General features: G+C 35.7%; 1 protein-coding gene across 1 annotated transcript; it reads right to left on the reverse strand.

The window, feature by feature from the left end:
* Positions 1-444: 444 nt before the first annotated feature.
* On the reverse strand, positions 445-13518 carry LOC135674801 (beta-hexosaminidase 1-like). The gene is made up of 15 exons (XM_065184975.1): positions 12937-13518; positions 12757-12840; positions 11567-11602; positions 9325-9436; positions 9150-9220; positions 8893-9023; positions 7872-7888; positions 7627-7675; positions 5795-5895; positions 4675-4734; positions 2944-2977; positions 1782-1880; positions 1612-1671; positions 1240-1490; positions 445-772 (listed from the first exon to the last, which is right to left on the reverse strand). Exons 1-15 carry the CDS (start codon positions 13306-13308, stop codon positions 597-599), a joined length of 1653 nt encoding a protein of 550 aa, XP_065041047.1. The 5' UTR covers positions 13309-13518; the 3' UTR covers positions 445-596.
* Positions 13519-13954: the final 436 nt, after the last annotated feature.

Here is a 13954-nt window from a genome sequence, read left to right on the forward strand (position 1 = left end):
TTTGGTTTCGTAACTATATAAGCCTGCCTATATAGTGATGGGATTTGGAATGTTTTGATAAAAAAAAAAAAAAACCATCTGTCAATGGCAAAGGTGGAAAGAAAAAAAGAGATGACGACGATGATATATGATGAAACAATTCTAGTGACCGATGCATGCTTATAATGAGAAGACAAGGAAAAAGTCAAGTACTTTTTTCATGCCTCGTTCCAACGCTGAAAAATAAAAAATTAAAAAAAAAAGTGAAAATGATAGAGATTTGATGGAATTAGGATATATGGTGGTGTCATATACCCAAAAAGAAAATTTACGTAATGCTACCTCAAGACAGCCAGCTTTCAAACATACTACTTTTAACAGACCGACCTTATCATTTTTTTATGCCTTTGTAAATAACAAAAGTCAATCACCAGAGGAGGAATGTCCGATCAACATGCATGTAAATAAAGTAGAAGCAACAACAACCAACAGATTTGAGATTATTCAAAGAGCATGAATAATAATGCGGGCAAACAATTGCTGAAGTAGTTTCAGCAACTTCTGGATCTGAGGAACAATCGGGCACTTGCATGTGAATGTACAGCGGATTCAACGTTTTACTGAAGGAAGCAAGAAGCAGGACCATATGGGGCTTCCCGTGCATGCTTATTGGTAACTGGGGCAGCTGCAATTCCACGATGGTTCAGCAAACATCTAAAATAATGTAGACGTGGCAGTACAGTTGTGTTCAGATTTCCAACAGAGGTGGCCTCCCATGAGCTCCACAAGCGCTCTACACAAATAATACATAATATTGCATGTTGACCACTTTGTGCCAAATATCAGACAAAAAAGCTTTTTAAGTGTACCAAAAATCAAAAACAAAACAAAAAATAAATTGGAGAGTTTTAAGAACAAATTTATCTATCAACACACATCTCAATGCTCTAACACCTTATCTCTTTTAACTTTAATCTCCCTAGCATGCTGCTACTTAGCTGATGATCCCAGGAAAAATTCAAAAAAAAAAAAAAACCCAAGCACAACAGAAGATTTGAAGTTCATATTTGTGACATAAGATGATTGACAGTTTTTAAATAAAGATCAATCGGTAGCTCTGTCCTCTAGGTTGTGGTGGTCATCAATAAATATGCAGCCTTTTGCTATACTACTGGACTCGCATTACATTTATTTATGAATTAATCTAGACGACTACAGATTTCTAAGAAATCCTGCATGCATCAGTTATCTTATACATACCCGCTGCGGCAGCAGCCCGTGGCCATATTGTTTGCTGAACATTGGATGTATCAACTGCCTCACCCCACATGCAAACCTCACCACCAAGCACAAGCTTTTGCTGTGTGATATTATTTATCCCTTCCAACGGCTCTGTGTTGTAAAAATTCTCCCATGGAACATCTAGATGATCAAGATACCATACTCCTTGGTTGCTCATGATACATCTAAAACCCTTTGCAACAGCTTGAGGGCAAACTCCAGGACCCAACCTGCAAAAAGTCAGCACTCAACAGACCTCGACGAAAAATGATACGCACCAAAAAAGTCACATCAGTAAACAAAAAAAAAACTATTTTATTAAACGAAAAACAGATGCAGTGAGCTATCAACCAGTTATGTACGACAGTTTGCAGATCGAGATTTTCCTTGAACGTATTGAAGGTTTCTTCCCTGAGATGATGAAGAAAATGGTATTGAAGGTTGAGATTTAAGATTCAAAAACAATTGTTGATCTTCATTTCTAGTTCACAATTAAAAGAAGTGACGGGAAACATGCATACCAGTTAACAGGAATCCAACCAAGAGAAGTAGCTATCTTTTGAGCCCTCAATACAAAATATTGGTATGCTTCCTTGGTAGTCATATTCCGCTCCTGAAGCCTATCCAAACAATGTGGAACACAAAGAAAAAACAAATAGCTAGAATTGACTTAAACGCTAAATCAACAGCGTAGATATATTTTCTCAATAATAAATCATGAAAGTGAACATATGAGGCAAATGATCATGTCAAGTGGGACTACCGCATGTCAAAAGTTAAGACTATAATATTCATCACCGGGATGGTCCGTCAATGAGTCCCAAAGATTTTATTATTGAAGAAAGTTTTGGCTTATCAAGATCTTTTTATTGATAAAAGAGGAAAGAAATTAGTTACACAGTCAGAAAACAGGCAAACAAGCTTAACACCAGCAAATCCTGGAACATGGCCATTTCTAGTATTCTAGAGTTGCAAGTTTTCTGTCAGTGTTGAGACTTGAGACGATTGAAGATTCAATACTTACCAAATCTCAATCAGAATGATACATGCCAAAAGTTGGAAAGGACAAGAAATGTTATAACTGATTTGGTAATGGAGTCATGCAGATAATAGATGTATATTCAAAACAAGGCTACTGCTGCGGAAAAGTGTCTGACTTGTCATTTTTTTCTTTCTTATCAAAAGAAGAGGGAAGGAATAGAAGATAATGCTACAACACAACAGAGAGTAAAACTATCAGACATCACGAGGTTGGAGACACACTTCTGGTGTTCTAGAATCTAGAGTCACAGAGCAAAGATTTAAATCTTGGTCCTATGCCGGCTTCTGCAACCTACCAGACTGGTATGATAGTACACCAGAAAGTATATCAACGTCTACTCCAGATTCACTGGGCAATAGTATTGTACTGGTATGGACTTATATGTTTTGATATGGACACTTGGTTGTGTTAGTAAATAGTGTTCTGTACCAACTGGTATGATTGAGATTTATAACCATTACAAAGTTTCTGCCTGCGATGATAAGATTCAACATTCAACCTTTCCCAAATCCAGAGAGGAAAATACAGCAATTCTGCACATGTCACAATGATCTATAGTTCTACATGAAGGAGTGACATGTTCCTCCATTAACATATACAGAGCACGGAATCTACATTTATAAGTGAAAAGGGCATCATACCATTGCTTGACATGAGGGGTCGAATTCCAACAATCTGCCAGGTATTTACCAACGTGTCACAGTCAGGTAATATATGTTATATAGATGCTGACATGCTGTACTCTTTGATTTATAATTTTGGCACATAAAAATTCAGAAAAAAAAAGCAAAAATATAAATGTGAAGTAAATTATATTGCAATTTGTAGCATTTAAATTCTTGATCAAAGTGGCGGTGCAGCAAACAGGCTGAAAATAAGCTTACCATCCATCGATCCCAATACTTCAGAGAGACACACAGAGAGAGGATATTTGAAGTAATCATTTATGGTTGCAAATTTTGATTTAGTTTGTAAAAAATAAATAAAAGAAGAGAAATGCAAAATCATAGCATACCGTTATATACAGATGCAACTGAAGAGGTCCAATTTTCATTTATTTGAGTTATTTAAGGAATATACATCAAATTCAACACCAAAGACGAATTTGAAGTTCTAAGCTAAGCTTCATATCAGTCAGAAAATTCTGTAGAACCAACTCCACCAGAGAACGTTTGCAATAAATCTCTAAATCTACAACAATTTCAGAATCAGTAACTTGAATTTGATCAATGGAAGGTAAATGTGTGCTACTGATTCGATGCATGCCATCTGTCATATGCGCTAGGCTCTTATGTGTTACAGTTGCCTTCATGATCACCTTTGTTGTCCAACACTGCAACTATCATTTGTCCAAATCCATCTTTTGATCATCTTTTCTTTCTTTACCATGAAAACCATGTGGTTTTTGCGCACTTTTTAAATAAACTAATACAAGGCAGGTAAAAACCTTACTTGAGGAACTCTTTTTACAAATTTATTGTTAATTTTCCATGAAAGATTTGTATCCAGTAACAATAACATGACTAAATGCAGTTACATGATTAGCTTGTTCTTATTAAAATTTTCAGCTTTCAAGATACATAACAAGTGAATCTCTCATGTGAACAGTTGCAACTCGCAATATTTTCAAATTTTAAGGATATAAACAGCATTATTTTCTTGTTTGAAAATCTTACAAAATTTATCAGGAAAATGCTAATGTTGCCACCATCACCATGTCAATGGTGGCAAAAGATCCAAGTAGTTGACCCCAAATGCTTGGGACTTTGTTATTATTATCACCACCATCATGTGCCTGAAAGGCTGATTAACGTGGCCTATCCTGATGTCAGGCAATACATGGTTAACCAAAGTGATCAATGCTAATCAACTGAATCCATCCGAAAATTCAGTAGTACCAAGCCTGTCCAAATTCAAGACATGTTGCTTTTTTGGTTTATCATGTTTGGCTGTCTGAGAATTTTAGATAGGCATGAAGTCCATTTTGAAGAGCTTTTTTTGACTCTCAAGGTTAACACACATCTTTTTATACACTTGATCTTAGCAAAATTTTCCTTGATCATCTTCTCCCATGAAATTAGGCAATATGTCAAACAATGTATATTTTTGTGCTATGATGTTTGTTATGCAATGATTATATGCTTTTTCATTTTATAATTTAGCAGAATCATAAGAAGATTGTTCCTTGGATCATTATAATATCTTTACTCTACTCAAGCACCTTGGAAATAAAAGAAAGCCAAAAATAGAACCAGATATATATAATCCTAATTAACCTATTCTAGAAACAACATTTATTTCATTCAAGCAAGATAGTGAGAAACTAATCAAAACTGGAAAGGTAATGGAAACTAGACAATCAGCACACTGACCAGTATTGACTTCATCTCCTCCTAAATGAAAGAGCCCAAATGGAAAGATCTTTCTCATGTCTGCAATAGAACATCAGTCAATATACTAATAGTAGCCAATAAACATAAACTAAATATTCATGTTGTCATACTTCAAATCCCTGATGTCAACCACTCCTCTTCTAGGAAGCCGAAGAAGATAGTGGTGAACATCAAGTAGATCTGGCAAATCCATAAGATGATGACAAACTCATGGGGCAGAACCAACTGGACTGTGGACCATGAGGCCCAGATAAATATAATATAGTTCTGGCTATATGCTGGAACATGCTTAATAACTAACCTATATGGCGGCAAATTCACGGCCAAACCAAGTGGCTTCTCTGGATCATGGACCAGGATGCCTAGCTGAGTATGATATAGCTATGGCCATATGGAGGATCAAATTCAGTAGAGGTAAAATACCCATAGGTAAATTATACTCGGTTATGCACTGCCAAAGTTGATGCTTTATGATAATATCCAGATCTATGCTGAAAAAGGCTTGACCACATGGTTATGCCACATGAGTTCCTTCTTGGCTTGATTTTAGACTTCACAGTTCACACAACTTCAACTTTGCCTCATCGGAATGGACGAGCTTGGATGTGAAGTGTTTAAAAAAGTTGGATATGAAATAATGTAAAAGAAAGCAATCTACATCAGACAGAGATATATACTATATGTTACCTTGAGTTGACCATACAGATAGGAGCTACACTGTTTATCCTTATTAGACTAGAGAAAGAAGCATTTCTATGTTACATATAGCATCTTATAATGGATACATTCTAGGACACCAGTGCATCAATATTACTCTTGCCATAGAACCTTGTCCTGTACGATAATTGGTATATCAACACTTTACGCATAGCATTGGCTGGTTCAGAATTTAACAACAGATATTGATTTACCACATAGAAATATTTTACTAATATTACAGAATATATAATCTGATCTCACAACTCATTTTTTTTCTTTGCACCTGCATTAAACTATTAAAAGGAAGATTAGCGTGAGGAAACAGAGTATTGTAGAATGATAATTTAACATTTGATTGGAGATTTCACAACATGGAGGAACAAAAATTAACACAACTCACCAGTCAAAATCCCAGAAATGACTTCAAACGTGAAATTCTTGCTCACATCTAGGGGCTCAGTGCAATTAGCACAAGGCCAAAGATCGGGATAACCAGCACCCCTGCATAGAAAGCCAAAGAGGTTTCCAGAACTCCTATTTATAACCAAAGCCTATAATCTAGAAACAACCTGTACATTTCATCACAAAGATACGAGTTCAAAAGCAAACTTTAACAATTGAAATGGAACATGGAGAAAATTGGGTTTGAATTTTAAGTCTATCTTGAGTCCTGTTAAATAGAGATTGAGCTTATTGGTCAGGTTAGATCCAAGTTAATATTATACTTATGGGCCCAGTTCATTGTGTCATGAGTTCTTTTTCCTATTCTTCTAAAATTTGTCATTTTTAACAAAAATATCTTGAGGAGACCAATTACATGAAAATTACATCGATTTATCTTAATTAGGCTAGCATCCTAATCTCATCTTTATTTTCTATTGAGATGCTAAAGAGTTCTAAGTTTGCTATGTTCAGTTGATTGCTAAGTGTCAGATTTGCATGAGAAAATATGGCAAACACAAATCATCAAATTGGCTTTTATATGACCAAATACTCAAGAATACAGCTGGGAAAAGAAGAAAAAAGATAAATATTATATCTAATAATGATTTAAAAGTCCTACAAGTCTTTAATGATAAATCGAATTATTATAATTTCTTAATGAAACTGAGGTTCTTTGTGGCCTACAGACCATAGGTTATCCTCTTTCCCTATCTTTTATGAGGTTGGTCCAATTTCTAATCCTCATCTTTTAAAAAAGTTAAAGCAGGAACCTAGTTTTCCTGAAAATGAATAGGTAAGAAACTTTCAATGCCAGTAAAATCAATAATTAGCTGCATATATATTGAGACTTGTAAGTACATGATAAAATAGTAGACACAATGCAGCAATTTTTAATCTTTGATGACTAGAAAGGTAAAACTATAAAAGAAATGATCATAAGACCTTCTTTGTTCCCATTTGGCCCTTTGACTAAGAATGAGTGACACTGGCATATTAAGTTCAAGGCATTGTAAAGAACAAAAGGACAAAAAAGAAGAACAGTGATAAGAACTCTGAACTTGGATGTTACAATGAAAACCATCTCAAAGTTACCACCAACAGGACCTACAAAATTATGCCCATTTCCTTGCAAACTTAGTCTCAGAACCAACTTGATGGCATGTTATACAAAGTTAGCAGGTTAAATCTACGTGATCAGGTCCACTTTAAAAAAAAGTGCCAAACCTAGCAAACACAACAAAAAATGAACAAACTAGTTTGATGTTCAACACCATGAGTCTCTTTTTAGTCTGACCAAAGTGATCGATGAAATTTACAAAACACATTTCCTCGCTGAATTAATCAAATGGGAAAAGTTGGAATAGCTGGCTCCCAAACTAATGGACGCTATCTGTTCTCAGAGAAAAGGAATTTTTGTCCATGGTACAGAATAGTAATATCAGTGAATACCCTTAAAGTTCATGAATGTTGAAACATAAGAAAGTTAGGTTATGTCAAAGCAAAGATCTCCTGTCGCCTCCCAAGACATGGCCAAACCAACAAGATGAGTTTCTGAAATCCTAAAGAAAGCAGGACATTCACCTTTTGTTTCACTTATCTATGTTTACAGTGTTATGATAACAAGAAATATATCCATATTGATAAGAGAGTTATTTAGATGTTAGTGACCTTAATATCAACTTTAAATATCTAAGATTTCAAGTATAATTAATATAGTTCAAGCACAGTTGAAAAATTGCTTTCTAGACTGGAATCTGTTACATTAGCTCATAGGATTTGTACAATTACCATGATTCACCATGCCCAGGGACATCAACTTCAGCCATGATGTGGATACCTGATAAGGGACAGTCAAAGCAATTAAATAACCACAACAGAAAATGCAGCCAACCAAGTAAATATTTTTCCAACTAATAAGTAATAACTAAGCATGACCTACTGAAGTATCAAATCTGTGTCCTGTCTACCAGAGAGATTAATAACAGTATCAAAAAGTTTTAGAATGGAAAATTAAAAAATCAAATCAAATGTACCTCTTTTCTTGGCAAAGCTTTCAACCACAAGATTTGCATGCACATGGACAGGAGAGAGAAACAAAGATATCAGCATAAAACCAAATTATAAAGTTAATAGCACTAGAACCATTTAAACCTCAGAACTTCAAATACAACATGAATAGGCCATCTCATGGAAAAAAAAAGTGTAGAATGTTTAATGACAAAGGTAATAGCAAAATAAATTGTAAAAATATGTAACTGCAATCTCACAGGAAAATAATATTGTGCTAAGAATGTTCTAAGAGTTATCTGGACTTAAATTCATTAAGGATGCTTTTAGTTTGGAATTTCCAGCTATATATGTAGGCTTCAATCTACAACTTGGCAATCTTTCAAGTTTCAAGTACTTATGCAGATTCCTAGCATCACTTCTCATTATCATTTTCACATCAAAATCTAATGTTGACCACGCCAGGCAGATCATTATGTGGACATTAACACACCCAACATGGTAGATTCTTATTATTTTAAGTTACCACTCAATAGGTTTTTTATTAATACAATACCCTGAGCCTCTGAAATTGGAACCTGATAGGGAAAGATCAGCAAAACGACCATAAAAATTTTGATGCGGTATATACTACATAAACCAAGAAAATGGGTCCTGCAATGTCATAGCCATGATAACATTAATGCTTCAAGCCATAACATCATGGGCACAAGATATATGCTCCCTATGCAAGTTGACAAAAATTTCACTTCAAACTTCATTGACTAAGAATTGCCTCATTTAATAAGGACATAACTACCATAAGAACAACCAAAGAAATATATTATCAAGCCTCTCACAAGCACAAGCAAGAAGATGAACCTGCAGAAAATAATCTTTGTGCATTTGTTCGCAAAAAGAAAAAACAGACATTATTTAGAATGAATTAATTAACTGAAGCAGTTTCAAGAAACATTCATTTGGTTGTTTAACCCAGCTGCCAGCGGAGATGGAAAAATATCACAGCTAATATTGCAAAGGCAGAACAGAGCTCAAGAAACAACTTACTCAACAACTTCATAAGCATCCTCAACCGTGTACCTCTCCAGCTTTGAGTAAGCACCTTTCCACAAGTTCGGATATGAAGGTACCTCTAACGGGAATGATTGTTCATCTACAATGTGCCAGTGAAGAACATTCTACTGAATGTCATTTCCAATGTCAGCAAATGTAGAACAAATTATCGAAAAAAGGGCCAAAAGCAAGAAAAAAAAAAGAACTAAGCGAAATGGAAGTGAGAATTTTTTTAAAATAACACTTCTTACAAGTTTAGCATAGGACATAGCATCAATCACTTGCTTGATCACATTTACTGGTAAGTAATGTCGTGAAGTATCTAGAAATAAGAATAGGCACATACAATATCAGTTTTCAATTAGTGAATATGAAAGGGGGGAAAAACTCTGCAGTGAAGAATGCATAGTAACAGAATTGTCCTACCAATAAGAAGCCCTCGGAAGGAAAACCGTGGTTCATCTTCAATGTACCATGGTGCTTTCTGAATTTCTACAGTTTTATTTTCAGTGTTGGGTGTACATAGTTGGCTGAAAGTCTAGAATGAATTCGTTTGATCAGAAAAGGATCTCAGCACTTCCCATTTAGCAATATCAACCAGAACTATAACATGAAAAAGACTAAATACCCCTAGCTTTAAGCAACTTTGAACTGCGAAACAATGTATTTTAAGCTAAATGCATGCTGTCCAAATACATAACACACACAAATATAATATATATATATATATGTATGTATATATATGTATATATATATATATATATATGTATATATATATATATGTATATATATATATATGTATATATATATATATGTATATATATATATATGTATATATATATATATGTATATATATATATGTATATATATATGTATATATATATGTATATATATATATATATATGTATATATATGTATATATATATATATGTATATATATGTATATATATATGTATGTATATGTATATATATATGTATATGTATATATATGTATATGTATATATATATATACATATACATATACATATAAATATATATCCTAGTTCTGACTTAATAATCATGCGATTTTTGCATGCACTCATTATTTGTACCAGAAATTGGACAAAAATAAATCTTTATTGAAATCCAATGTAATTAATACAATAAAAAAAGGACAAGGTAACCAACAAAAATAGCCTTGTAACATACATGTACAATAAGAAATTCTAGAAAATCAGGGTTCTAAGAAATCCAAAGGGAAAATTTTCTCATTAAGGTCAGGCAAAGCAATTATAGAGTATAAAAGCAAATTACAAAGGATGTCGAGTGTTGTACTCGAGAATTGTATCAAGAAGTATCGATTGTACCCTAGATCTCAGGCTGACAGCTTCAGGGAGAAGATTTTGGTACTATTTCAGAGTTACAGATATTTTTCAGCAAATATCAATGGGCATTATTTCAAAAATATCTTGGCCTAGGATTTATTTCTCATGAGTCTATATCAAGCATATCATCAGACCACATCTTGGTCATGCCATAATCCTTAGTGTTGACCCATGAACCTCTAATTTACCTCTATTTATACCCCTACTTATTGTCTTCAAATACTATCCAAGGCATCAGTAAATGAGCATCAAAATGCTACATACATTTAGCAATTAATTCGAACAAGAATTGCTCATAAATCATGTTTGGCATGCAGTTAGCTGTGTGTATTGCTAGTGTTAGAAACAAGATCTTGATCTTACATTCTCATTTTACACTCTTTCTTCAAATTACAGATGGGGAACCACGTATGATCACTGCTACATTCTATACAAATATCTCTCGAGAGCAGTGGCAAACAGTGATAAGCATCATACATATTCCATAGCAGCCTTGGGTCTTCACCTCATATAACTTTCCAGCAAATTATGAAAGTAGCCCAGGGTCATCATCAACATAATTAATTAATGCTGGTTGGAAATGATATGCCAAGCTTCCCTAAACATGATTAACAACTCATACTGGGCATGAGTCAGAACAGACATCAGGCTTAGATAGGGTACAGGTGCATATCAGATTGAATCAAACCTGCCTGGCTAACTAGGTGGTTATGATTTCTTGACCAGGAACAATCCATAGCTATTGAATTGAGTCGAGCAGGGTTCAACAAATAAGGTTGGCAGCTAAGATAAATTTTGCTCTATAATCAGGGGAAAATAAATGGGTCAAGTTGAACCTTATTATCGAAGAAACAAATGTCTGACCCATACCCAACCTGATAAACTAGCATGTCATAGGTTTTTTTTACTGAAATTGATTCCAACAAATCATATTAAACAGTTTGGGTCGGGTTGACTTGACAGATCTGGACCAAGCTTTCTAACCCTAGTAACAGAAGGTTAAATGGAATGCATTGACGAGTTCCTATGCATGACCAAATAGCTAAGGATATGATACATGGTATACAGATGGAACTACATAGAAAATATGTGAAGACAGTATTTGAAGAATGAACCAATCAGGTCAAGAGCCTGCAAAAGTTTGTATCATTTAAATCTGTTATTAGATGTTACATATGAAAAATATGGGTATAAATCGTATTGATGAGAATTGAATCTGAAATATAAGAAGCATGATCTACAAAAGATAATACAATCTTATGGCTTAACATATTAAGTATAAAAACAACAATTTTGAAGAATACCTCTAAGCCTCGCAAAGCCCCATAAACAGTATTGGCCTGCGAGATAAGAAAAACTCAAATATCAGTCACAGCTACCTGAAGAAACATAAAGTTTCATAATATAAAGGATCACATCACAAGATGGAGGAAGAGGCAGAACAAGATTAAGATGTAAATTATCATCTCACCAAAGAGTAGCACCAACCAATGAATCATATCAATGCCATGTGATCAATGTAACTACATAATGCTGACAAATAAAAGGATTTTAACAGTACATATGGAGTATCATTGCTCGCTGCTGCTAGTGAAAGACATGCATGTGATTCGGGTATCATTTTGGTATCAACTGGAAGAGTATGTGAGCTAGTTAGCATGCCATGTCAGGCATACAACACACACCAGAGCAAACAAAATGTAACATTACAGATGCAAAATTGTAACGTACTGTTATATGATGGCATAAACTCAGTATGCACTATGTTCTTCACAACATAATGTCAAAGATAAACCCAAGGGACTTTGTGGATAAAGAAAAATGGACAAACTTGTTTTTACGAAAGAAGACAACAAATGTAGCTTACATGCGCGTCAATAAAATAATTACTAAGTTATACCAGGCAAACTAATTATAACACCAGTGCATATTTTTTTGTATCAAGAAGTCATAAAAGAAAGCAGAGTAAACCAGCAATTTCAGAAGACAAACTTTTCCCTTTACACAAAGGATACAGACTGTGGAGAAACTCCACTAAATGTGAGGAAGAAAGGATCCATATCTAGAGGAACCATCAATGATCATCATCACACAGTATATCCATTGAACAGATCAGATGTTAGTCACGTTTCTGCTGTAAAATAATTATTTACAACTAGTACATACGACTCCATCATCGAGTGCTCGCAGATATGTTATGGAAGAAAAATGATGCAGTTATCTCGAAATAAATATGAACTGGTGGAGATCTTATTGACACAAGACTAGTATATACGTCTCTGAAGGTAGAAGTTGCACTATTTTGTTAGAATACCACAATTGATTTTACAATCATATCCTCCGCGGGTTCATATTTTCTCCGCTGATTCGTTTCCAATGCACTCCTTTAGTGTCCTTTTCATCTTGATCAATATTACGATTCAGAGATGAATTTTGTTTGCATGTGTCTTCCCAAGAATATAACCGTAATCCTAACATATAACATGCTCAGTACCTCAATCGCTGCTCCGTTAACAACCGAAAAGCTCTCTCCTCCGCCCACAGAAAGCGTGTAGCTCTCGTCCACACCAAATTGAAGCTGCTTAAAAGCAGAACAAAGCCGTCTAATCAAATCAAGAAACAGCCAAGAAATCGAACGGCCAACCAATCATTTCAAGAACGAACTGCTCCGTACCGTATCGTCATTCGAAGCGACGAGGACCGTCAGCTTGTTGACATCGTAATCCATATAGCTCCGCTGGGCCGACCTCTCCCACTGCGTAAAGATCAGATCTCTGTACCTTTCGAACGCCTTGGACAAGGCAAGGGATTCTCCTCCGGGGATCTGGAGATCGAGGGCGAGGTCGGGGTCGACAGAGAGAGTCCGATAACCGTGGCGGAAGAGCTTGGGGAGGGGCCAGAGATAGACGAGCTGGTCGTCGGCGGAGGAGCTCGCGGGGCGGCGATGGGGAATCCGGGCGTGGGAGGGTGAAAGGAGGAGGGAAGCAGCGAGAGAGAGGAGGAGGAAACGAGGGAGGGCGAAGGGATCAAGTGATTTGGAAGCCATCGTGACCGCGGGGAGTGGAATCGGAGCTCGGAAGAGGGATGTGCTGCACACTTGACTTTATAATGATTTGGGACTGGCCGGTACCCACGGACAGCTGGCGTCAAACTCAGTCATGACTGAGTTCGATGCAAGAAGGGATGGGAGGACGGTTTAGTGGTCCTTCGGCCACCGTCGCCAGACACGATAGAATTACACCATAGATACACGGGGTTGAGGGGAGGATTGTAGGCGCGTGTAGGATCCAGTGCAAGGGACACTCTTGGACCCATCTTTGCTGTACGTGACAAGTATTATCATCTATGTGTTCGCATGTGGGCAGTGGATGCATTTTTCTGACGAGTGTCGCCAGATGGCAGCAAATGCTGTCGTTCGGTAGTTCGGATCTTGTTTGAAGTATCGGATCCAAGCATCTTAAATGCATGCACAAGAGATTAACATGCAGGAAGCAATTTCTCATGCTTATCCAATTATCCAGTAGTAACTGAAGCCCTTCAACACTAAAAACCTGAGAGATACACTTCTAGACAATTAAGAAGGCAAGAGAGCAATCTATCATGCTAAAATTCCAGATCAGTAATTCACTTCTAGACAATTAAGAAGGCAACTAACCACATGGATCTCAACTAGAGATCGAACCATGAAATTT

Source organism: Musa acuminata, chromosome BXJ1-5, assembly GCF_036884655.1.
Source record: "Musa acuminata AAA Group cultivar baxijiao chromosome BXJ1-5, Cavendish_Baxijiao_AAA, whole genome shotgun sequence".
Classification (NCBI taxonomy): Eukaryota; Viridiplantae; Streptophyta; class Magnoliopsida; order Zingiberales; family Musaceae; genus Musa; species Musa acuminata.